At 44.1% G+C, this 22,556-nt stretch overlaps 2 protein-coding genes across 3 annotated transcripts; one reads left to right on the forward strand and one right to left on the reverse strand.

Moving 5' to 3' along the window:
* The first annotated feature begins 3,692 nt into the window (after positions 1-3,692).
* tmem129 (transmembrane protein 129, E3 ubiquitin protein ligase) lies at positions 3,693-8,580 on the forward strand. Of its 2 annotated transcripts, XM_085467471.1 has the most exons (7): positions 3,695-3,972; positions 4,404-4,462; positions 5,494-5,751; positions 7,188-7,348; positions 7,427-7,586; positions 7,667-7,739; positions 7,820-8,580. In XM_085467471.1, the coding sequence occupies exons 1-7, from the start codon at positions 3,768-3,770 to the stop codon at positions 8,005-8,007; spliced, it is 1,104 nt and encodes a 367-aa protein (XP_085323597.1). In that variant the 5' UTR covers positions 3,695-3,767; the 3' UTR covers positions 8,008-8,580. The 2 variants fall into 2 exon arrangements, with proteins under 2 accessions (XP_085323605.1, XP_085323597.1); XM_085467479.1 differs by lacking the exon at positions 7,667-7,739 and having other exon boundaries at positions 3,693-3,972; positions 7,820-7,989.
* Positions 8,581-9,774: 1,194 nt separating this feature from the next.
* On the reverse strand, positions 9,775-22,435 carry atoh8 (atonal bHLH transcription factor 8). The gene is made up of 4 exons (XM_085467491.1): positions 20,682-22,435; positions 19,804-19,959; positions 18,403-18,594; positions 9,775-10,361 (listed from the first exon to the last, which is right to left on the reverse strand). The coding sequence occupies exons 1-4, from the start codon at positions 21,309-21,311 to the stop codon at positions 10,335-10,337; spliced, it is 1,005 nt and encodes a 334-aa protein (XP_085323617.1). The 5' UTR covers positions 21,312-22,435; the 3' UTR covers positions 9,775-10,334.
* Positions 22,436-22,556: the final 121 nt, after the last annotated feature.

Genomic DNA, 22,556 nt, shown 5'->3' on the forward strand with positions numbered 1-22,556 from the left:
CATGTGCTCGTGCTTCTTTTCATTGCTGTTGTCAGTTTATCAGACTGGAACTGGACTAAGTGCACCATGAAAACCATTTGATGCTCCTTATCTCATTCAGCTGAATTCATTTCTGTGCTTTGTGACTTTATTTCAGTAGTTCAAACTGCAGAACAACAAACACAGGACCTGAAGACAGAAGCAAAAGTGATTTTCTTTTACTTTTGATTCTGTTCCCTGTACTCTCGATGGACGAGAAGCACAAATCATTTCTTTACTAACCCCTCCTGTTGTTGTTCGCACAAATGAAGTCAGGACCGAGAACAACAACAGTTCAGACTACTCAATGACAGGAATACATTTCTAATCATCCATCCTGGTTGTTATTAGTGCACCATCTCAAAGCCATGCATCATCGCAGGTCTCGCTGCCGTCTCGTAAGCACTGTATGACGTCACTGTTATACCTGCCTCACATTTACACACATTCTGTCTTGTTTTCACTGACCGCCAACTTTCCGTTCTCTCATCTACCTCCTGCCTCACTACAGATCTCAGTATTGTCTTCAAACATCACGGTCTATGGACGCTGACTTCATCTGTGTCCATCAACACAGCAACCAGCAGTTGGGCTTCATGCCGAGAAAGAATGAGAGTCTCCTCTCTTCTTAACCCAGCTTCAACAACTCGATCCTATCTGAGCTCTGCACATCACCCTTGTTCCTGGAAATAAATACGTACAAATCTGTTCCTCAGGCATCCTCTCACTCTCTAAGCTTGTGACAAACAATTTGGTCCATACTACACAGGTACCAACTCATCCTCTTCACAGCTGCCCTCCTCTTCATCAATCCTCTGTATTTCCTGATTCACTAACTGTCCTCCATCCTCAACATGTTTTCTTTACTCGTTAGTACGTTCACATCTCTGTCTTAACTCACTACAGGTATAAATCAACACAGACCCCAGGATACGACATTCTCACCATACTTCACTCACTAAACGACACATTTGCAGCTTCAGAAATGTTGTGATATGCGGTATTGCAATAACATATACTGATTATTATCACCTTTTCTCAACTGCAGATTGTGTGCATACAAGCCCTACATGACCAACCACAATGCAAAGTGTTGGATGCTGTGATGTAAAGCATGCTGCCGTCTAGTGGAGGCCTGTTCTCTGGACTTTGCCAACAGAGCGTTACTTCTCTGATTGCACTGTGCCAGGTGTAAAGTTTGGTGGAGGGGGGAATTATGATGGGGGGTTGAATTTCAGGAGTCGGGCTTGCCTCCTTAGTTGTAGTGAAATAAACTCATTAACATTTCCTTTGACAAAGAGCAGCTGTACAGAATCTCAGTAGGCTCATCTTGTTCATTTGAATCTTTTCTGCTTATTTATTCATTTCTGTGTTATTACCAGTGTAGGGACTAGTTAACTACGTTAATAACTACGTTATTATTGTGGTAACGAGCACGGTAACTAGTTATTATGCCAAAATCAGGAACGTGTTAATCGTTACTGGGATTTAGACAGGCTCCACAGAGCTTCCACAGATTCAGTAACATCAGCAAGTGGTGGAGGCCAGCAGGTGGATGAGGGAGATCGGAGGCAGGAGGAGAGCCCCGAGGCGGCCGCCGGTCCGAGTGTCAGGAGAACTGAACTTCAGGTAAGAAGTTATGACCTGCAGTCTGTCTGGGTCAGATATGAACCAAGTTTAGGTGGAGTTTATTTTCATTGTGCTGGGTACGAGTTTCTATACAGCTGGGTGGGTGCTATGATGTTACTGATGTTGAACTTTATTTTATTCATAAGGTTAGTTAGTAGAGTTGCCGTAAAAAACAGAATCGTCTGGTATTCAGAGAAAATATTACGCGTTTCTTATTGAGGTGAAAAGGAACAGTTTGTCCTGGACTTCAGCTACAATGAAAAAGACACAAAGCTGGAGTTATTCTGTGTCTTTGCTGCACAGCTGCCTCTTCTTCTCTCATTCTCTCCCCTCCCTTTTCCTGTTTCTACTTCAATCATGAAACTGATCAATGATCAGCTGATCGGCTTTTCTCTCTTGTTTGTTTATCGCCCACTTTGCGCCAGAAAGAGGAAACCAGCGGATGTCGCGCTAAACAACAGCAGCACGTTTAAGCTTGATCAGCTGTTGTTAGAATTTATTTAATATTAATTTCTAGTATCAGCTGATGTTTGCTGGAGCCACAGCTGTAAAGCTGCTGGTCATGATGTGGGTTTGGATATGTGGTGAGAGGGAAACATGAAGATGAAACCAGGAGATGTCCTTACTGGATCATCAGAGCTGAACAGGTGATGGAGAAACAGGTTTACCTTTTAGGTGACATGGATGAGTTGAAGGGAAGTTATGAGCTGTTTCTGAGAGACAAATAACACCAGGATCCTTTTCTAAGCAGCTGACAGCTGGTAACTGTGCAGGGGCGGATCTAGCAAAGTGTTGCCAGGGGGGCATGTAGGGCATTAACAGGGAGAGGGGGGCACAAAGAAATACTTTTCTTTCTTATTCTCATTCAAAATGTCTCGCTTTTAAAAAATAATTATCTGAATCTTACAACAAACGATTGATAGATTGATGCATATATACCATCAGAACAGTGAACATCACTGTCACAACAGCGTTTGTTTTCATTCAAAGGCTTTATGATTTTTCCTATAATGGCGGCCGGTCTCTAGTCAAAACGCCCGGGCCGATTTTTTTGTCCCAGTCCAGCCCTGTATGCAGCTCATCTGCAGCCTGATGTTACCTGCATCTTCCTATTCAGAAGGCAGAATTTCCGAGTTCTGAGTGCAATCAAAGCACCACGACTGCAGTTTTTGTGTTGGATGTAAAAGGTGCACATGACTCTGTGACGTAGGCTAGAATCATGGCAGCAGTCAATGACGGTCCAGGCGTGGGATTTCTCTCGTGGAAATGTGCACATTATCTTTTCCTTTCTGTTGGTAGGTGGCACAGTGCACTGTGGCAAGTAAGCAAGCTAGAAGACTGGTAGTCTGGCTGGGTATCCAGTTACAGAAGCAACACATTAACAAGAGAAGTCTGAGTAAAACCAAAGTTACTTTCCCTAGTAACTAGTTACTTTGAAAGTAACGAGTAACTTGAAGTAACTGAGTTACTTTTGATAGAAGTAACTAGTAATGTAACTAAGTTACTAATTTAAAGTAACTTACCCAACACTGGTAGTTACATATATTACATGATATGTGGCAGCCCCCAAGAGTACCAAATACCTGAGGCCACACATCTAGGAGACATCTGTGCGCCTATCCCAGGAGGAGGAGGGAGGACCGAAGTATTGTATATTGTTTTTTGTTATCTCTTTTGTGAAGCACTTTGTGACATCTGTCAGTGAAATGTGCGATATATAAATAAACTTTTACCACGGCCAAAGGTGAGAGGACCAGCGGGGACGGACCAGCCACCCTGGTACCAGTCAAGAGTAACCCTGACCCAGCAAGTTTGGTGCGGAAGATCTTTCTCCCGGCCTGCGCTGACTCTAACCTAGAATTAGACCCGAGACTGTGGCCTCACAAACGCACTTCTAGAAGATTTTCCCTTTACAGATGAGCTGAAGCTGAAGTGAAGAGCATATGTGTGATAGGCAGACCAGACTTTCGGTTCGTCTTCTTTAAGCCGGTAGGGGGCGGTAATGGCTCAACCCGGTGTTTGAAAACGGCATTTTGAAAAAGCGTCGAAGAAAAGAAAAGACGACGAAGAAGAAAACGTATGCGGAAGTGAGGTAAATATACTCGGACCTTGGCAGTAGTATGGAGAGCCCGGAGCTGTCGTTTACTCTGGCTTACGTGGTCCTCTCCTTCTGTTTCGTGTTCACGCCCAATGAGTTCCGCTCGGCCGGCCTCACCATCCAGAACCTGTTCTCGTCGTGGCTGGGCAGCGAGGACGTGGGCTTCATCCAGTATCACATCAGAAGGACCAGCATCACCATCGTGGTCCACTCCGCGCTGCCTTTAGGTAAACTCGTCACTGTCACACAGGTAGAAGAGCACTCTGTTCCCCGCAATCACGTCACGCACACAGTGGGTGTTAGAACCAGTGTCACCATTATAACATTTTGGAACCATGGGTAAAAAAATGAGGCATTAAGAAAAGATTAGAACAGTTTAAATAAGTGAATAATTTGTACTTTAAATCCACGCACAGGTCAGTAATGATGGAGGACACGCCCGTGGGAGCGATAACACTTTGATTTTGAGCTTTTAAATCAGTGCTTGTCCGTAGACACGGGTTTTATATACGAGAGCCCCGAGCAGAGGACAGTCACGGTGTCGTCTGACCTGGTCTTGGTTTGTTGCTCCGTGGAGGGGCCTGTGATGTTTGTGTACCTGATAAACATGGAGCAGGTTCGTGTTTGTCTGATGCTATATTGTGTCTTCTCTCTGCAGGTTACTACATGGGAATGTGTGTCGCTGCTCCAGAAAAAAACCTGGTTAACATTTACCAGGTGGGTTGGCTGATGCTCTCTGCCTGCAGCCTGCACGGGGCCACGCCCTCTGTTGTGTACTTAAGGAAACACATTTATGCTGATGTAGATCCTGGAGAACAGGCGGTGCATTTGGAGAGTGAGCCGTGCTATGAGTTTACACTGGCTCATATAAAACATTATCAAAAAAACAAAATCAGTTAAGTAAAAACCCACGACACAGGGCTTTGGAGTCGGTCATTAACTTTTATCCTTTCAGGTTCGATCTAATGCTCACCACTGTTTTTAAGCAAAGTCAGAGAATGGATCGTTAGCATTCGCAGTACACATTCTTCTTTATCCGTGTTAGCTCACTGGTAATGATGCTGGTGAAAGTCTGACAGAGAAGCAGGCTGACCAGCAGATGGCGGCACAGCATCTGTTATTTATTTAAACCAAAACTCTAACAAACAGAAGAAACGGCTCCTCTCGTGGTTACGAGCTGCTCTGTTCTCATCATCGTCCATCTCTTTTACTGCAACACGTGCCCACGCTCTGCTACAGCGCTTGGGTGAAAGTGATGTAACTGTGCGTGACAAACGGTGCATTTTCCACTGATTGTGTGTTTGATTTCTGCCTTGTTGATCAGAGTAAGCTGTGGGCTGTGGCATGCAGGGCCCACACGTGCACACTGTTAAAGGACTGCTTATGCCTACAGCCTTTTAGCCGACTCGTTCCTGGTGCAGCTTCCCCGTCTCTGGGTCCAGCTGCTGTAGCTGGGAAGAAAACCTTATGAGGCATCACATTTCCACGAGGGTTTCATGACTCTGTGGGGTAGAAAAGTTTGAATTTATGCAGGAAATGGCTTTGTTTGCAGAGTAGCACATTTGATGAATTGAAAAAAGAAGACAGTTTTCCATAATGTAATCTGTAGGAATAACCAGAACACAGGAGCCAATAAGCAAACATGTTGGAGTCATTTTGTTGTTGTCGTCTTTTGTTTAGGTTTAGTGGTTCAAACTCTCTTGATCATGAACCTGAAGCAGTGATCTCTTGTGTTGTTGTTTCTCCAGGTTGGTGACAGCTGGAGAGCGTTTCTCCTTCTGTCTCTCTGCCTCCAGTCGGTCAGCTGGATAATTGTCTTCTACTGGTCCCGGCGTCGCTGGCACAATCATCCAATCAGTAAGGTGCTGCAGGCCCATGTGCAGCCCCCTTTCTCCAGCTGGGGCTCTGTGGCAGTCAGCATCAACACTGAGTTCAGACACATAGATAAGTTTGCTACAGGAGCACCGGGAGCTCGAGTCATCGTCACTGACACCTGGGTGTTAAAGGTGAGTGTTAATAAATATGCGTATAGCTTTTCTTTGGCATTATAACTGCACAACTCTAGTTTCACGCACTGCAGAGAAACTCTGAGAAATCCTGATCCTGTGCTTTCCTACGAGTCTCAGTTGTCAGGACAACAGTCCACAGAAAGTCCTATCAGAAAAATGACCCTTACATCATAAACATCTTTTTTTTCAGCCTCTTCTCGCTATCGTCAGAGAGAAACGTGTAAATGACTGTTTCTGATAGACTGTTGATCATAAATGAAACAAAGCGTCCGTTTGTTTCTGCTTTTATAAAGTCTGTGGTTAAAGGGCTCGCAGCTGATGTGAGATCCGTCACAGTTAGGAACCGTTATCACAGACGTACTAGAAGGAACCTTGACCCCGTTCAGTTGAAAACTGATGATATTTATTATTGCCATTGTTTCCCTGCACTCTTCGTCTCCAAGGCAACCATTTCAGAGACGGGAAAATTGCAGATTGGTTGCACGTTGTTGCGGTAATGCTGTCACGGTAACGTTGTCGGGGTAACGCTGTCGCAGTAATGTTGTTGTAGCAACGCTGTCGCGGTAACGCTGTCGCGGTAACGTTGTCGCGGTAACGCTGTCGCAGTAATGCTGTCGCAGTAACGCTGTCGCGGTAACGTTGTCGCGGTAACGTTGTCGTGGTAACGTTGTCGCGGTAACGCTGTCGCGGTAATGTTGTCGCAGTAATGTTGTCGCAGTAATGTTGTCGCAGTAACGCTGTCGCGGTAACGTTGTCGCAGTAACGTTGTCGCGGTAACGCTGTCGCGGTAACGTTGTCGCAGTAACGTTGTCGCGGTAACGTTGTCGCGGTAACGCTGTCGCGGTAACGTTGTCGCGGTAACGCTGTCGTAGTAACGTTGTCGCAGTAACGTTGTCGCGGTAACGTTGTCGTAGTAACGTTGTCGCGGTAACGTTGTCGCGGTAACGTTGTCGCGGTAACGTTGTCGCGGTAACGCTGTCGTGGTAACGTTGTCGTAGTAACGCTGTCGCGGTAACGTTGTCGCAGTAAGGTTGTCGTGGTAACGCTGTCACACTTGCGGTCTGACCATGGAAAAGTGATTCTGTGCACGGCGAACAAACAAACGCAGACCTGAGCTACAAGGACACAGAGCGACGGCCGTGGGCTTCCTGTGGGCTCTAATCATTGTGATGATTAACTGACCAACTAGACAAATCCATTCTGAGCTTTTCATGTAATAATTTTGGTACATAAATATTTTTAGAGCATCTTCACTGGTTTTCTGTTATCCTGCATCTTAATATGTTTCGTTTTTTTAATGTTGGTTATTTATAGAACAGGGACTTGGTAACTTTGCTGCATTTCAACAAGAATCCAACTGCTGACTTGTGTGCATGAGCTGCAGCTAGACTTTGTCTTCTCAGGCACATCTGACCCTCTTTGTCTGCTTCTAGGTGACCACGTATCACATTTACATGGCCCTGCAGAGCGATTGCCACGTCACAGTGACAGAGTCCACACAGCACCACCTGAGTCCGGATTCAGCCTCGCCCACAGAGATCCTGACCCTGAGAGTTGACAGCATTAACCCTGCTGTCACACCATTCAATATCAAGTATGTGTTGTCTCGACAAAACGGCACGTCTCGTGTCAAAACAAAGAGAAATCAAATCGTCTTTCCAACTCGTTCCAGGCTCAACTCTGCGGAGTACGCAGAGCTCCGGGAGAAGCTCCGGGCTCCCATCAGAAACTCTCCTAATGTGGTGATCCATCGAACGCTCGGTGAACTCTTTTTGGAAACGTTCAAGGCTCAGGTGGACCTCAATCAGCCGTACGCCCTCCCCCACGGACAGGTACACACTGCTGCATTCATCAAATTGTGTCCAGTGCTGAGATGAGTCAGTCAGTCAGCATGTGCTGTGTGCGTACACAGGAGTTAGAGCCCTGTATCGGCTGCATGCAGGTTCCAGCAAACGCCAAACTGGTCACGCTTTGCCACGAAGCAGGTAAAACTACGCTGATTGTTTTTTGGGTGGGTTCATATGTGCTCGTGTAACTACGCCTGTGTGATTCCTGTCTGCTACAGAGACCGATGATGACGATTCAGACTGCCAGCAGTGTCACTGCAGACCCATGTGGTGTCTGTTGTGTCTGGGTCGATGGTTCGCCAGCCGTCTAGACGAGCAGACACCGGAGACGTGGTTGTCCAGCAGGGTTCCCTGCCCTACTTGTAGAGCCAAGTTCTGTATTCTGGATGTGTGCGCAGTCCAATGACGGGCACACGTCTCCCCCCACACTGACTTTTAATGTTTCCAATGTTGACCAAGGGTTTCTGCTCAACATCCTCCAACCAGAGCGGCACCTGGACTGGATGTGGTCGTGTTCTATTTCTGCTTTTATGGAAACGAAATAAAAACAATTCTATGAGGAATCATTTATTTCATATTTGTATATTGTTACAGCACCAAATCTTCTCATGAAGGGCCCTTTCTGCATCTTTTCTTATGCAGCGTAGCAACAAATATGAAATAAGTAAACATGAAAAGTTTTAGATGGAACATTTATCATGTAAGGGCAAAATTCTGATTACTGTGATGTGGAGCAAATGTATGAATCTACAGTTTAATAAAGTTTAACTCAACTTGGTTTATATTTTAAATGTTTGTATGAATACCAAAGGAAGGAAACCTCGCAGACATGGATGAAAGCTGCTGCCTGCGGTGGATTAAACGATGCCTGGAAACGGCTCACACATCCAGTCACCTGACTTTGTTTGTTTTTCAAATGTATTTGAGAAAAATAATACAACAGATAAACGACACCATTAATAAATGTTTTCTGTACGTTTGTCCTGCTGTTTCACATTAGCATCGTTTCCTAGCAGGGGGCAGCTTCTTTAGTGTTTAGTGGTACAGACGTCTGTGGATTCTCTTCATCTGTGACACTTTCATAATGAGTTTGCGGTTCTTACTCTAATTTTAAGTCATTCGTAGATCTATAGAAGGATACTTGATTGATCCCATCAGCGTGGGCTCAGATTGTGGTCATAAATATTTTGTACTTGTAAATTAGGATTCATATGTGTAAAATAGATTTGTGTGTGGACTCCATAAAGCACCCCCCCAATAGCCAAACCCACCTGTTCTCTGATTGGATAGTTACATTTGTGATTGACATGACATTGGCCAATCAGATGAAAGGAAGAAAAACTGGGTCAAAATTCGTACTTGTAACTTGAAACTTGAGTGCAGAGTTTCACACGTATTTTTTGGCTAAGTCCACACACAAATCTTGTTTACACACACAAATCCTAATTTACAAGTACAAAATATTTATGACCACAATTTGAGCCCATACGTCAAGATTTCTGACTGGGAACTCACCATTGCCCCGGCCCAGATTTGTAGAAAGGTACAATTCAAGCTTTTGACAGCGACCTCTGTGTGTGGACCCTGATGGGCTGCGGAGCTTCTGACTATAGACGCGCTACCATCCACATTTGCACATGGACAAAGATTTTATTTTATTTAAGACGTCTTCATTTATCTGATTTTTTTTTATTCAGAACTATTTATGTTGCACAGCTGTTCCTGACAGACTGAAAGTGAAAAATCACAGAGTCCATGAAAACTACAGATAAAAACCAAAGAGGAGGAGCTGTGACAGAATATGTACGGAGCCCCGCAGGGGACATGGGAGGAAAAAAATTAAGACGGACTTTTGCGAGATCTCGCAAAAGTTGAATTCCAACAATGGCGGCAGCTACTTAGTTGTAATATTACTCTTTCTGCGTCACAAAATACACTTTTAAGATATTTTGAGGCGTGAATGTAGTTGTGTAAACGTCAGATATCTGCTCGGTTTACAAGACATCACATATGCAAAAGTGCTCCGACGTTTTCGGAGATGTATGAAACTTTTGCGAGATCCCGAGTTAGTTTTGCGAGATCTCGCAAAAGTCCGTCTTAATTTTTTTTCTCCCATGTCCCCTGCAGGGCTCCGTAAATATGGGACAGAAAAATGAATGTAAGAACACTTCAGTGGGGTTGGAATATATCATTTATTTATTGAAGGTATTTATTTTAATTCCAAATCTGTATGGCCTTTCATTCATACTTTCTCTCACCTTAGGATTTGTACCTTAGTTTTAGCATCGTTTACATTTAATGTTGAATCCATACAAGAAATCAAGATGTTTAGTAATGTTGCTTAAATTGATATACAGAACAGAGAGTAGCAAAGAAACCTAGATTTATGTAAACATTGTCATATTATTGGTTAAATATTTAGGTAACTGCCATGTCGGGTAAATTAAGCAAAGTTAGGATGATCATTGTTCACATACTTGTAAACACTACTATCTATTATTAATTCTTAGGTGTCATCCTGATCATCCTTCTGTCCACCAGGAAACATTATCAGCTATTTCTCAGGAAATCTAAATTGAATCTGAATGACATGAGCCTCTTTGTTTTTACAGTAAATGCTACTGTTTCATGCTTTTTTCGTTCTACACAGTGCAACAGTAGAGTGTGGCCTGAGGCTGGCTGTGTGATCGTGCAGTGGGAAGAGGTGATTCTGGTAGCAGTAGTCTCAAAACATCAAACATCCTCGGGCATTCTTCCAACCTGCCAAAATAAAATCATTTCAGTTAATAAAGGAATGCGTTTATTGTGTGTGCTGCATGAGGAAGCATGTGATGAGGAAAGCGTTCATTTAGATCTAAACCTATGCAGGACAAAAAGTGATTGTGAATGGAAGATAAGACGAGAAGATGATCTTCAATCCGATATTATTTATACAGCGCCAACTCATAACAACAGTCACCTCTGTACTGTAAGGTAGACCCTACAATAACACATGCAGAGGAAAACTCAACAATCATACGACCCCCTATGGAAGAAACCTCCGGCAGAACCAGGCTCAGCGAGGGGCGGGGCCATCTGCCATCAGCTGGGCAGTGTTATTATTTTTCATGTAGCAACAAAATGACCTTCTTCTGATACTCAGAGTGAAAAGTTGCAGAGAATCATTGCTTAACTAAACTGTCACAGAATAATCTAAATGTATTAGTATTTACATGGTAACTGGACTGATGGCTCTGCACTTTTCTGCTCTCCTGGAGGACTCAACGCGCTCTATGCAACACGCCACATTCACCCAGTCACACCAGCACTTTCTTCTTTCAGTGCTGTTTAGCTAACATTCACGATGGATGCATCAGAGAGCAACTGGGGGGTAGTATCTTCCCCAAGCATATTTGGCATGCAGATTAGTGGGAGCCCAAACCAGTTGAGGTGGTTCAGGGATCTGACAAGGATGCCTCCTGGGCGCCTCCTGGGTGAGGTGTTCCAGGCATGTCCCACCAGGAGGAGGCCCCAGGGCCCATATTTCTCGGCTGGCCTGGGAACGCCTTGGTGTTCCCCGGATAAGCTGGAGGAGGTGGCTGGGGAGAGGGAAGTCTGGGCTTCTCTGCTTGGGCTGCTGCCCCCACGACCCAGCCCCGGATAAGCGGAAGAAGATGGATGGACGGGAGCCTGGATCAAACCCATAACCTTCCAGTCAGTAGCTGACCTGCTCTACCACCTGAGCTACAGCCAACCAACATACCAACTTGTACTCGTACCTCACTTATTTGCTGCATAGCGCTGTTTGAACGTTGATGAGGGATGTTGGGACCTCGAGGAAATCCCACCTTAATTTGTGTAAGTGGGATTCAGACCAAAGACAGCTGTGACGATTCAGTAATTTGTTTTGAGGTTTTCCAAACACATAAACACTTAACAGTGGCGATATGAATACAAAACACTATTTTCCTGTTATACAGGAATTTACCAGGAATATGCACATTTATTTGCACAGCCTGGTGATGCTCGAGATGTAACAAATAACCCTTGCATCCCATTTAGAAATGACAACTTCACCGCCTCATTGTTACTTTGTGACCTCTTATATAATGTATATTCTGTGCCTGCTGTCATAAATGCCTCATGGTTTTAATGCTCTCCAATGGTTTGATTTCTTTACTGCTGGTTTTTAATAACTTTACTTGAACCCACTTGCAGACCTCCAAAGTCTGACCCGGTGACCTCGCTGTCGTGACGTTTCCATGAAAAGTGACCAGGGTGCCATTAAAGGTCCCTGGTTATATTTTTGTAAATATGATTAAATATGGAAACTTGCAGGAGTCCTGGATGTTTCGTTAATATTTTAATTAGCCAATACTTTGACATGTTTTGATGCATCTATCCCTGTTACAGGTTTCATGCCCTCACATCTCTGATGTCGTCATGTTTACACTTTCATCAAGACTGGACAGTGTACATCCACGCGCCAGTATTATGTCACATTAATAGTACCACCCAGTGGCAACATGCCATCAACAGTAGGTGATAAACATCCACTATACAGAACTTTTTCCGAGTGATGTGAAACACACAAACATATAAACACTGTGTTTTGTTGTGTATTATAGAAGCTAGCTTCAACACGGACACAGACTTTTGCTCCTAGCTTTAGGAGGATTTACGAGATATTCCACAGACCTTCAGCATTTATGACTTTCTGTCCACCATCTTGGTTTTGAGTAAAACAAACTACCCATGAGTGGCCAATAGTAAGCAGAGATGAAGGACTGGCGTCCACTGTGCTGGCTGATATGCAGCTATAACAAAAACGCATGCATAGCAACCACTATAAAATCTGATGCTTACTGAGAGTCTGGCAAATATTAGGCCGCCCTCATAGTGCCACCAAGTAACAACAGGAAATCAGCATTAGGTAACAAACATCATGTGATCTACATGAAACCTTATCGATATTTAGAAATACTGATATAGTGAGAAAATATTGTTAATTTTACTTCTGTCTCCTCAAAACTATTTGTTAGAAAGTAAATAACAACCTTGTAATTAGAATTATTCATAGTGATTTTATGAAGCTGTTGTAAACATTCTCCCAGCAACAGAAACAAAGATGCAGCCAAATTACACACACCTGAGATGGTTAATGGTAGTGTGTATTAGGGCTGCCACAAACGATTATTTTGATAGTCGACTAGTCACCGATTATTTTTGCGATTAGTCGACTAATCAGATCCATTGGACGTAAAACCTACAGCTTATTGCACCAGCAGCATCTGCTCTTATATAACTATCATTAGCTTACAGCTTTAAGCTTTTAAGGTGCTAACTAAAAATAAAGACAAGATGAGAGTTTATTAAATTTTAATGAAATTTGCAGATTGTTTCGGTGAAGTTTAATAAACTCCTTGCTATCTAAAATATAACAGGACACTGGAGTAAATTCTCCAGCGTCTCACACTTCTGATAATCAGCTGTCTGCTTGACGTTTATTCAGCTGTGTAAAAACTATAACTTTAATCTCAGCCAAACCGATTTACTCAGGAACAAATAAAATACTAAAAAAGCCAAACAATAACATTTTAAGTTATCTAAGTGACTTATATATCATGTTTAACCTGAGTAGCGAAAGACGGCGGTGGGTTTGAAAAAGATTTGCTGGGAGTCCGGTGTTCTCACGGCTCTAGTTAGCCTAGCCCCCGGCTAGCTATCGAGCTAGTGGGTAACAGACGTCTCCGAAAACGTTGGAGCGCTTTTGAAAATATGTGGTGTCTTGATAAACTGAGCAGATATTTGAGGTTTACACAGCTACATTCTCGCCTGAAAATATGTTAAACGTTTATTTTGTGACCCAGAAAGAATAATAAGAGTAACATTAAAACTAACTAGCTGCCGCCATTGTTGGAAACTGAGCTATGAATTCTGGGACACAGCTGCTTCTTCGGGGTTTAACGGCAGCTGGCATCGTTGTACATGCAGTGCTGCCATCTTCTGTTTCAGTCCGTTATTACACTCTTAAATCCTGCTACTTATTCCTGCGTCTTTTGGGATCTTACAAAGCTTCAAACGACGCGTCGACTATTAAATCAGTCGTCGACGATTTTGATAGTCGACGTAATCGTGACTAGTCGACTAATCGTGGCAGCCCTAGTGTGTATAACCAGTCTCACCCACAGTAGTACAAAGTGGCCTCTTCAGTGAATGTGTAATGTTTTGTGCTCTCTGCTTTTCATATATGGATACAGATACAGCATGGTGCAGGTACAGAGGCTTCACCATTGAAGCGGTTGCTTGATGGTTTCCAGTTTATTAGGTTTGTCCTGTATGATGAGTGACCCGCAAACTGGCCTACCATTGGAGGGTTGCTACTGCAGGCTCTTTGTTGCATACAAACAAAGCTTTTTATTTTATATTTTTAAGATATGAAACGGCACAGCGGCAGTTCAAACCTGTTTTTGTTCAGTCTTCTTTGTCCTGAGTATGTGTGACCTCAGAGCCAATGAAACAAAAAGTTTTTTTTCCTGCTAAACGTGTATACAGACTCAGAGGCTCTGAGAAAAGCGCACACACACACACACACACACACACACACCACTACCCCCTACCCTGTCTTTCCACCAGCTGCTGCTGTCTGACAAGCTGATGATGACTGTGTTTTTTCCCCTCCTTGTTTCAAAGTATGTTGGAGCAGATGGCCCGGAGAGGCAGAGCACGGGAATGTGTTAGAGAGACTGCTGGGGAATGTGCCAAGTGTGTGTGTGTGTGTGTGTGTGTGTGTGTGTGTGTGTGTGTGTGTGTGTGTGGTTTCAGTTCGCGTGCCTTCTCACTGCCCTCTGCCCTTTATGGCGCCAGCTTTACTTCCCCTTCACTCTAAACATCTGGTGTCTGGGGTTTACAGAACACGCACATGTACACACACACACACACACACACACACACACACACACACACACACACACACAAAGCACAAAAAAGCTAGCCAGAAAAAGCTCTAAACTCGTTTACATCTAAAAGAGCAACGTGACTCGATTAGTGTGAAGTGCAGAAGTAAGAGTCCACCGACTCTGTGGTTCAACAAAAATGTGTAACGCTACGCAACATGTAAATAAAAAGTGCAACACCTTTCATACAAAATACAAAGTTCACATTTATTTTAAAGGGTTAAAGTTTTTGAATTGATACGTTCAGCACGTTTCAGCATCAGCTCTGCTCTGTGAGCTCTGGAGAACTAAGGAGGACGTTTGAAAGCAGATATTTGACGGGCACATTTCAGTTGCTCAATAGTTGGACGCCATCTTTGTCCTACTTTTTCTTTGATACTGTTCAAAGGTTCAATATATCTGCATATAAAATAGACAAAGTATGCAATGCTTTTGTTAAATGTCTTGAATTAAAGGTGAAATTCTGAACTTTCTACACATTTTGATTGTTCGATTTAAACTTAGTTGTGTTGGTCTACAGAAGCAAAATGACCAAGTCCAAACACTTATGGCCTGACTGTATAAATACACAGCAGCCCTCTGGATTTGTTTCAGGAAGGGTGTGAAAACACTGACAAATCAAACCCTTGTGAAAAGGAAGCAGCCAAAGTAGCTTTAAGTTACTTCTAAAATATTTCTGTGTTTCAAACTTTTTATTCTCTTGCTAATTATGTCTGAGCACTCAATGTCACAACCACTGTACTCCTCCAATCACAGGACTATATGAGGACTAAGATTACTTCACTTTATATACATTTGTCCAATTTGGTTTTATTTATACAGCACATCAACAGTGACCTCGAGGCACTTTATACTGGAACCCAATAATAAATAACAGAAAACAGAGAAAATGCCCAAACTCAGATGACCCCCTATGAGCAGCGGTTTCCTCCCTTTTAACAGGAAGAAACAGGCTGATGGAGGCGGAGCCATCTGGCACGACCGGCTGGGAGTAGGGGGAGGAATACACAGTAATGTAGATTTTACACCATCTACTAAAGTCCCCTGTACACCAACACAGTCACACCTGGATCAAACAATGATGTGATGGAAGTTCAGACTTTTATCTTCAATTTGAGAAATTCAATTCAAATGTATTTACACACATCAACAGTCACCTCAAGGCGCTTTACACTGTAAGGTAGACCATGCACTAATACAAAGGAAACCCCAACAATCAGATGACCCCCTATGAGCAGCACTTTGGCGACAGTGGGAAGGAAAAACTCCCTTTTAACAGGAAGAAACCTCCAGCAGAACCAGGCTCAGGGAGGGGCGGGTCCATCTGCTGTGATTGGTTGGGGTGAGAGAAGGAAGACAGGATAAAGACATGCTGTGGAAGAGAGACAGAGATTAATAATAACCAATAATTAAGTGAAGAGTGGTGTATACACATGGTGAGGAACAAACACGCAGTGGATGATCTGAAAATCCGCTGAGTGTTTGTTCCCATTCTGGGAAGCCCCGGCAGCCTGGTCCAGCCCTAACTATATGCTTTAGCAAAAAGGAAAGTTTGAAGCCTAATCTTGAAAGTAGAGATAGTGTCTGTCTCCTGAATCCAAACTGGAAGCTGGTTCCACAGAAGAGGGGCCTGAAAACTGAAGGCTCTGCCTCCCATTCTACTTTTAAATACTCTAGGAACAACAAGTAGGCCTGCAGAGCGAGAGCCAAGTGCTCTAATAGGGTGATATGGTACTACAAGGTCATTAAGATAAGATGGGGCCTGATTATTTAAGACCTTTAAGTTTCAGGGAGTTTTTAGGACTTCCTGATAATAGTGGCTCAAGAGTTGGGAGTTCACCTTGTAATCTGAAGGTTGCCGGTTCGAGCCCCGGCTCTGACAGTCTCGGTCGTTGTGTCCTTGGGCAAGATACTTCACCCGTTGCCTACTGGTGGTGGTCAGAGGGCCCGGTGGCGCCAGTGTCCGGCAGCCTCGCCTCTGTCAGTGCGCCCCAGGGTGGCTGTGGCTACAATGTAGCTGCCATCACCAGTGTGTGAATGTGGTGTAAAGCACTTTGGGGTCCTTAGGTACTAGTAAAGCGCTATACAAATACAGGCCATTTACCTTTTAGTTTCTCAGCATCATACATGTCATGTCTTAAAAATATCACTTAAAAAGCTTATGTGTATTTTATATGTTTGTATTGAAACAAACATCTGTAGCCTGCTGCTTCTGTCTGGCAGCCTTAAACAGTTCATGCAGTACTTTTGTTAAATCCCCTAAAATCCTCTTACACTGTGTCTGCTCGCAGACCACCACAAACCAAACAAAAGCAATTGAAGTATAAAAAACACAAAGAAAGAAGAACTGAATAAAGAAATGTAAAAAATATTGGACCCCATGGAGAATGCAAAACACAAACTGGGAGACAGAACTGAGTGACATGGAGCGCTGATGTAAAAACACCTGAGGAGTAGAAACAGGTGAAAAGAATCGTTGGAGTCTCTGCAGCCTAAGCCTACAGCAGCATAACACATGAATGATTAGTTATACTGCTAACTATTGGCTTTAATAAGGAAAGTCATTAGCCAGTCAGCAGAGTGGGTGTCGTCTCCTGAGTCCACACTGGTGGCTCTGTCCACAGCAGCCTGACAGCTACAGTTCTACCAACCTGATTCTCTAAATGTTGGGATGCTGTCTCAAACATATATAAGAACAGAATGCGATGGTTTGCAAATCTCATGACGCCATATTTTACAGAAAACTGTTAAATAAACTGTTTAAATTGAGACATTTTACTATTTCCTAAAAAATGAGCTCACTTTGATGGAAGCATGTTTTAGAAGCTCAGGAGGTAGACTGTGTCATCTAATTGGAAGCTTGCTGTTCCAGTGTGCATGCCAAATATCCTGGAGCAGAATACTAACCCTAATCTATCAGAGTACAAATGTGGGTAAATGTTAGACAGAAAAAACTTAGGAAAAAGTGCTAGCTTGAGCAGGTGAATGAGGCACATTATACAAAGTCACGTGAGTGCTCAGGCAGAGCAGAAAGATGCTAAGAACCAGTGCAAAAGCTGCAACGGGAGGAACAAAGTAAGTGGTGCCACAAGAAACAGCTGGAGGAACATTTAGCAGCTAACCAGATTAACTGGCAACAGGTAAGTTACATAAGGCTGCGAGTCAGTCCTGGATGATCCTCAGGTGTAGACATCGTTCTGTCATGGACGTCTCTGTGAACACGCAGCAAGCGCTCATGCAAACGAGCGACATGTGAACATGATGCAGAAAGGCTGCTGTCATCGTTTGACCACAGCTCATTAAAACTGTTCTGCAGCCCTCGTTTAAAAGTCTTCATCTATGACACTTTGATGGAAAAGCACCATCGAAGCTGGAGGGCAGATACAGGTTTTAGACCAACGTGTGCTCCCATGTAGCCTAAAACAAACAGAGTGAAGCTGTTCAGCAGCAAACTGTTCTACACAGCTTTGAGTTTTAGTCTCGCTTATCTTTCTTGATGCTTCTCTACAGTAAGCTGAGAGAAAACATTTGAGTGCGCGTCCTGCTCCTGTCAGCAATCAAACACTCTTCAACAACATCTCCAAACGTTCTCTGAGAAGCGTTGCTGCCATCAAACACTTTTCTTAAACTGGCACATTTTCTCACGTTTCACCTGCTTTCTGTGTTGTAAAATGTGAGTTTATGACAGTTGTTCCAAAACGTTCACGAACTTTTGGAAACTACAGGAAGCAAAGTTAGCCTGCAATGTGCTGTTCTGGGATAACGTGGTACTGTGGTATCTTTAACATATGATGGGGCCCAATCATTCAAGAACGTGTGTGATAAAAGTTAACTGTAAATGCATGTTTATGGGAGTTCCACCTCACCTTCCTCTTCTTGCTCCTTCCCTCGGCCTGCAGGGTCCGTGTGCACTGTTCAACACACTGAGAGAAGCTCACGCTGCTGTGATCTGAACTGTAGTCCAGCTCCGCGAGCTGAGCCAGAGACAGGATGTAATTGCAGGCTATACGTAGGATCGCCAGCTTGGAGAGCTTCTGCCCGTACGAGTAACACGGCACCTAGAGCACGGTCCGTGGTTGGAGGAAGGAAAAGAGAAGGAAATGATTCTCCTTTAGCCTCTTCTCGTTTGTCTAAAGTGTTGTGCTGTTTTCAAAGAGAAACATATGGACTTATCCTCTATTACTGTTGTTAGTGCATCACGTATTAGCTCATCACGTGGTACCAAAGACAAAACCACATTTTGATTAAGTCTTTGAGGTTTAAGGAAACCATGGTTTCACACTTCCAAACCTTTTCACCATTAATGGAAGTGAGTAATATCAATCTCCACATATGACCTCACAATGCAGAGAGTGGAGCCTCCAGAGGGACAGTGATAAGTAGTGTAGTTAAGGTGTTTACGCCGTTACACAGCTACACTGAAACAACTGCCATCACGTGTTGTAACGTATTGTGAAATAGATTCAGAGATATACACGGAGAAGCTTTACTTTACAAACTGAAGACATCAAATATATGAAGCAGGACATATGGAATCATGTAACTAAAGAAATAAGTCTAAATATGTCTTATATTTGAGCCGCGCTTCGCTTTGTCCACAGTGCTTAGTCTTCTCTCAGTGAGCTTCATGAAACAGCCACCTGACATGGATTCACCTCACAGGTGAGCCTGTCGGGGTTCACCTGTGGAGTTGGGACCATCAGGTGTGTTGGCAGCAGTCAGGTTGGTGCACAGCTGACAGCCTGTTTGACAACTGTTAGAATTCATATTATGGTAAGAACCAATCAGCTAAGTAAAGAGAAACAACATCAAGAGCTATGATGAAACTGACTCAGCAGCTCTGGGAACCCCATCAGACTGCTGGAAACCATTCCAGGCGACGACCTCGTGAAGCTCATGGAGAGGATGCAGAGAGTGAGCAGGAATCACAGCAAAGGCTGGATATGAGGAAGAATCTGAAATCTAAAACATGTTTGCAGAGATTTCACAGCTTTTGGGTTTAATGCATAACTCCACATGTGTTGATGCCTTCAGTGAGAATCTACAATGCAAACAAACAAAGGCTGAGGAAAACTTTAGGATGGTGGACAGACAGTCACTCATCTACCCAGGTTTTCATCCTGTCAGCGTAGGAGTCGGTGCGACACCTTCAGAGTTTCTTTTTAGGGAGATGATGTGTGTCTCTCAGAAGATGAACCTGGCTGTCAACCAGCCATCAGAAAACATATATTTGTACATAGAGGGACATTATAAAGTGTGAGTCTGACCTGTTTCCTCAGAGCCTCGAATGCAGCACTGATGGTATGGACACGGGTCCTCTCCCTGGCGTTTGCTAGCAGCCTCCTGGTCTGCTGGATGGCTTTGACTTCTGGAAGATGCCCAGATCCATCAGGACTCAACCCAATCCGCTTCCTCAGAGACTCCTGGTGAAACACGGGCCATGGGGTTAGGCCTGGAGTTAGCACACTATCACTGAGCTTACCCTCTAGGATGCATTTCCTACTTACTCTGGCAGCAACCTTTGGATCGTGGACTATCTTAAACGTTTTTTCCTTTTATTTGATTACTTATCAATCAATTAAATATATATTCAATTCTTCCAGGAGTCCTCTTAATCTATAAAAGGTGAGAATTTTTGTGAAATCATAAATGGCTTTTAAGTCTGACAATTTAACCCTAAGAACATGATGTGGAGAAGTTAGTCGATGACTTGATTGGCCACATTTCATTGAACAAGTTTCAGTTGATTGGACAATTAATGAGGTCATTTGCTTCAGTTCACTGAGGGTTGCAAACATTATGCACAGCTCTCCCAAGGTCCCACCACAGCATTTCACTTCAGTGTAGCTCAGGAGGTAGAGCAGGTCATCGACTGATCAACACTTTGGTGATTCAGCCCAGCCTACATGCCAAACGTCCTTGGGTAAGGTTGTAGTTGGTGGTTCACACATTGTTTCTGTATTTTGGCTTATTTTGAGGTCAGATGAAAAATACCCCTTTTGGTTTATCCGTGGCTGCATTTAAATCGTTTTAAACCAGCTAAAGACCAGAGGACTGTTTATTATTTACTGGCAATTAAAACCTTTGAATTTAAAGAGGGTGTACATTCTTTTATACACGATTATATGTGAAAGGACATATTCACCTTATGCGAAGGGACCTGTGGATCCATATGTTCGTGACACTCGGAGGACTGTGAGACTCTGGCGGCAGACTGGCCGGGAGGCGCCTCTAAGGAAAACACCTGGTGACTGGCTGAGTTGCAGGTTGATGTTGAAGGAGGGAATATCGACTGAAGGCCCAGTTTTAGTCTGCTGGACAGAGGCTGGGAGATGGAGGTGGGCCAGTGGGAGATCTCTGGGTTAGAGAATGAGGAGGTGGGCACCTGGGAAACTTTGGAAGCATCAACAGGCACATTACTGCCAATTCTCATATCTATGGCACCACCACTCTGAGCTGCAGCCATGTCTTCTTTTAATCCTGACAGAATCCCCGTGGTACTGGCCATCGGCTCTTGTGACATCATCAGGTGTCTCTTGAGTGGAGCCAGCTTGTGGACATTATGCGACTCCATATGGGCGTCATCTACCCAGTCTGCATCAGTCACGTCAACTGTGTAGGTGTTCATCCTGTCGGGCTCGGGGCCATTGAAAAACCTTTTAGGTTCGCGGGACTTCCTCTTGAACTTCTTGTTAGTGCTAGGCACAGAGACCTGCTGTGGGTCTTTGTTATCAGGTCTGTTCCACATATTACTCAGAGGAAGGGGATTCTTCATTTTGCAACAGTTAGGGTAACAAACAGGTAACGTAAAATCGGATTTGAACACAAAAAACGGTGATATTTGGAAATGTACATGAACTACAAAATCTTAAAAGTTGTCCAGTAAATCATTTCAGTTCTTTCACTGTGTAGGAGCGAGCATCAGCTGAGCCTTCACCTCCTGGAAGAATGTGTTTCACTACTGCACAAAAAAGACTTTTGGTCCCAGTGTTTCATTCAGGAATACACCGTTAGCTTATTTCATTGCACGGACAACTGCACAATCGTGTGCATTACTTCAGTTTTACAAGCAGGTTTTCTGTGGCTCCACTCTGTCTTCATAGCAGTCTCTGAATAATCCACGTTAGTACATAAAGCTGTGTAACATCTGCTGCTCAGTACAAGTTGTCCCTCTGGATGGAGAAGTGCAGAGCTGTAAAGGTTTCTTTCTGTGAATGCAGTCCAGGCCTCAGAATTGGGGTTACAGTGGAACTGTCTGAGCGTGGCTCCAGTCAGTCTGCATAGCAGCACCGTGAATAACCCACACTGATACACACACTGAGCACAGATACGCTGGAGTGCAACTGCTGGACATAAAAATGAGAACAGCGCATGAAGAAAGTAGCAGCTCTTCAGGAGCACAATCACACACACGCTATAAAACCACTTATTCACACTTTGCAAAGCAGCCGGGGGAGCAGACTCTCGTTACAGTTGCAGGATTTAACGAATAACTTTACATATTCTGCGTAAGTGTCAGCATGGTACCGGACAGAGTCACACGGTAGTTTCCAAACACCTCAAACTTCCCTGAAGGAGTGTCAGCAGCAGTTGCGGTGATACCCCCGGGATCGATCCATCCCTCGGCGAACTTCTGGGCCCTTCTTAAGGAAAGCTCCGGTGAGCTGAGGTTGAAACTCGGTGCGCTGTAGGCAGTGGCGTCGATCAGTGATTTGCTCTCCCGGCGTTAAAGACTGAGAACTAGTTCACTGCCTGGACTCGCTCAGTTGTCACCGCACACATCGGCTCTGGTCCTCCGCGTCCTCCTGCTTCACTGCACGCGAATACAACCTCGCGCTCCTCCAGCTCCAGTCGCTGGCGTCTGACTGGCTGGAGCCCCCCCTCCCCTCCGCGCGCGTGCACACGCACACACGCACGCGAGGAAGGATTTGCACATTGGTTTGTTGACGTTTTGTTTTTTAACCACAACTTCGCTGTTGTAGCAGGACATCCGCGACGAAACAGATCAACGGTGCCATAC

Source organism: Copadichromis virginalis, linkage group LG2 (genome assembly GCF_057382275.1).
Source record: "Copadichromis virginalis isolate Kocher_CV1m ecotype Utaka linkage group LG2, C_Virginalis_male_GT1.1, whole genome shotgun sequence".
NCBI lineage: Eukaryota > Metazoa > Chordata > Actinopteri > Cichliformes > Cichlidae > Copadichromis > Copadichromis virginalis.

Excerpts from the sequence above, each read along its gene's own strand:
- tmem129 (XM_085467471.1), top strand. The coding sequence starts at position 3,768 with ATGGAGAGCCCGGAGCTGTCGTTTACTCTGGCTTACGTGGTCCTCTCC. Across the intron at positions 7,349-7,426 it reads GTCACACCATTCAATATCAA|GCTCAACTCTGCGGAGTACG; the intron begins GTATGTGTTGTC and ends AACTCGTTCCAG. Across the intron at positions 7,740-7,819 it reads CACGCTTTGCCACGAAGCAG|AGACCGATGATGACGATTCA; the intron begins GTAAAACTACGC and ends TGTCTGCTACAG.
- atoh8 (XM_085467491.1), bottom strand. The coding sequence starts at position 21,311 with ATGAAGAATCCCCTTCCTCTGAGTAATATGTGGAACAGACCTGATAAC. Across the intron at positions 19,960-20,681 it reads CACAGGTCCCTTCGCATAAG|GAGTCTCTGAGGAAGCGGAT; the intron begins GTGAATATGTCC and ends GTGTTTCACCAG. Across the intron at positions 10,362-18,402 it reads GAAGGAGCAAGAAGAGGAAG|GTTGGAAGAATGCCCGAGGA; the intron begins GTGAGGTGGAAC and ends TTATTTTGGCAG.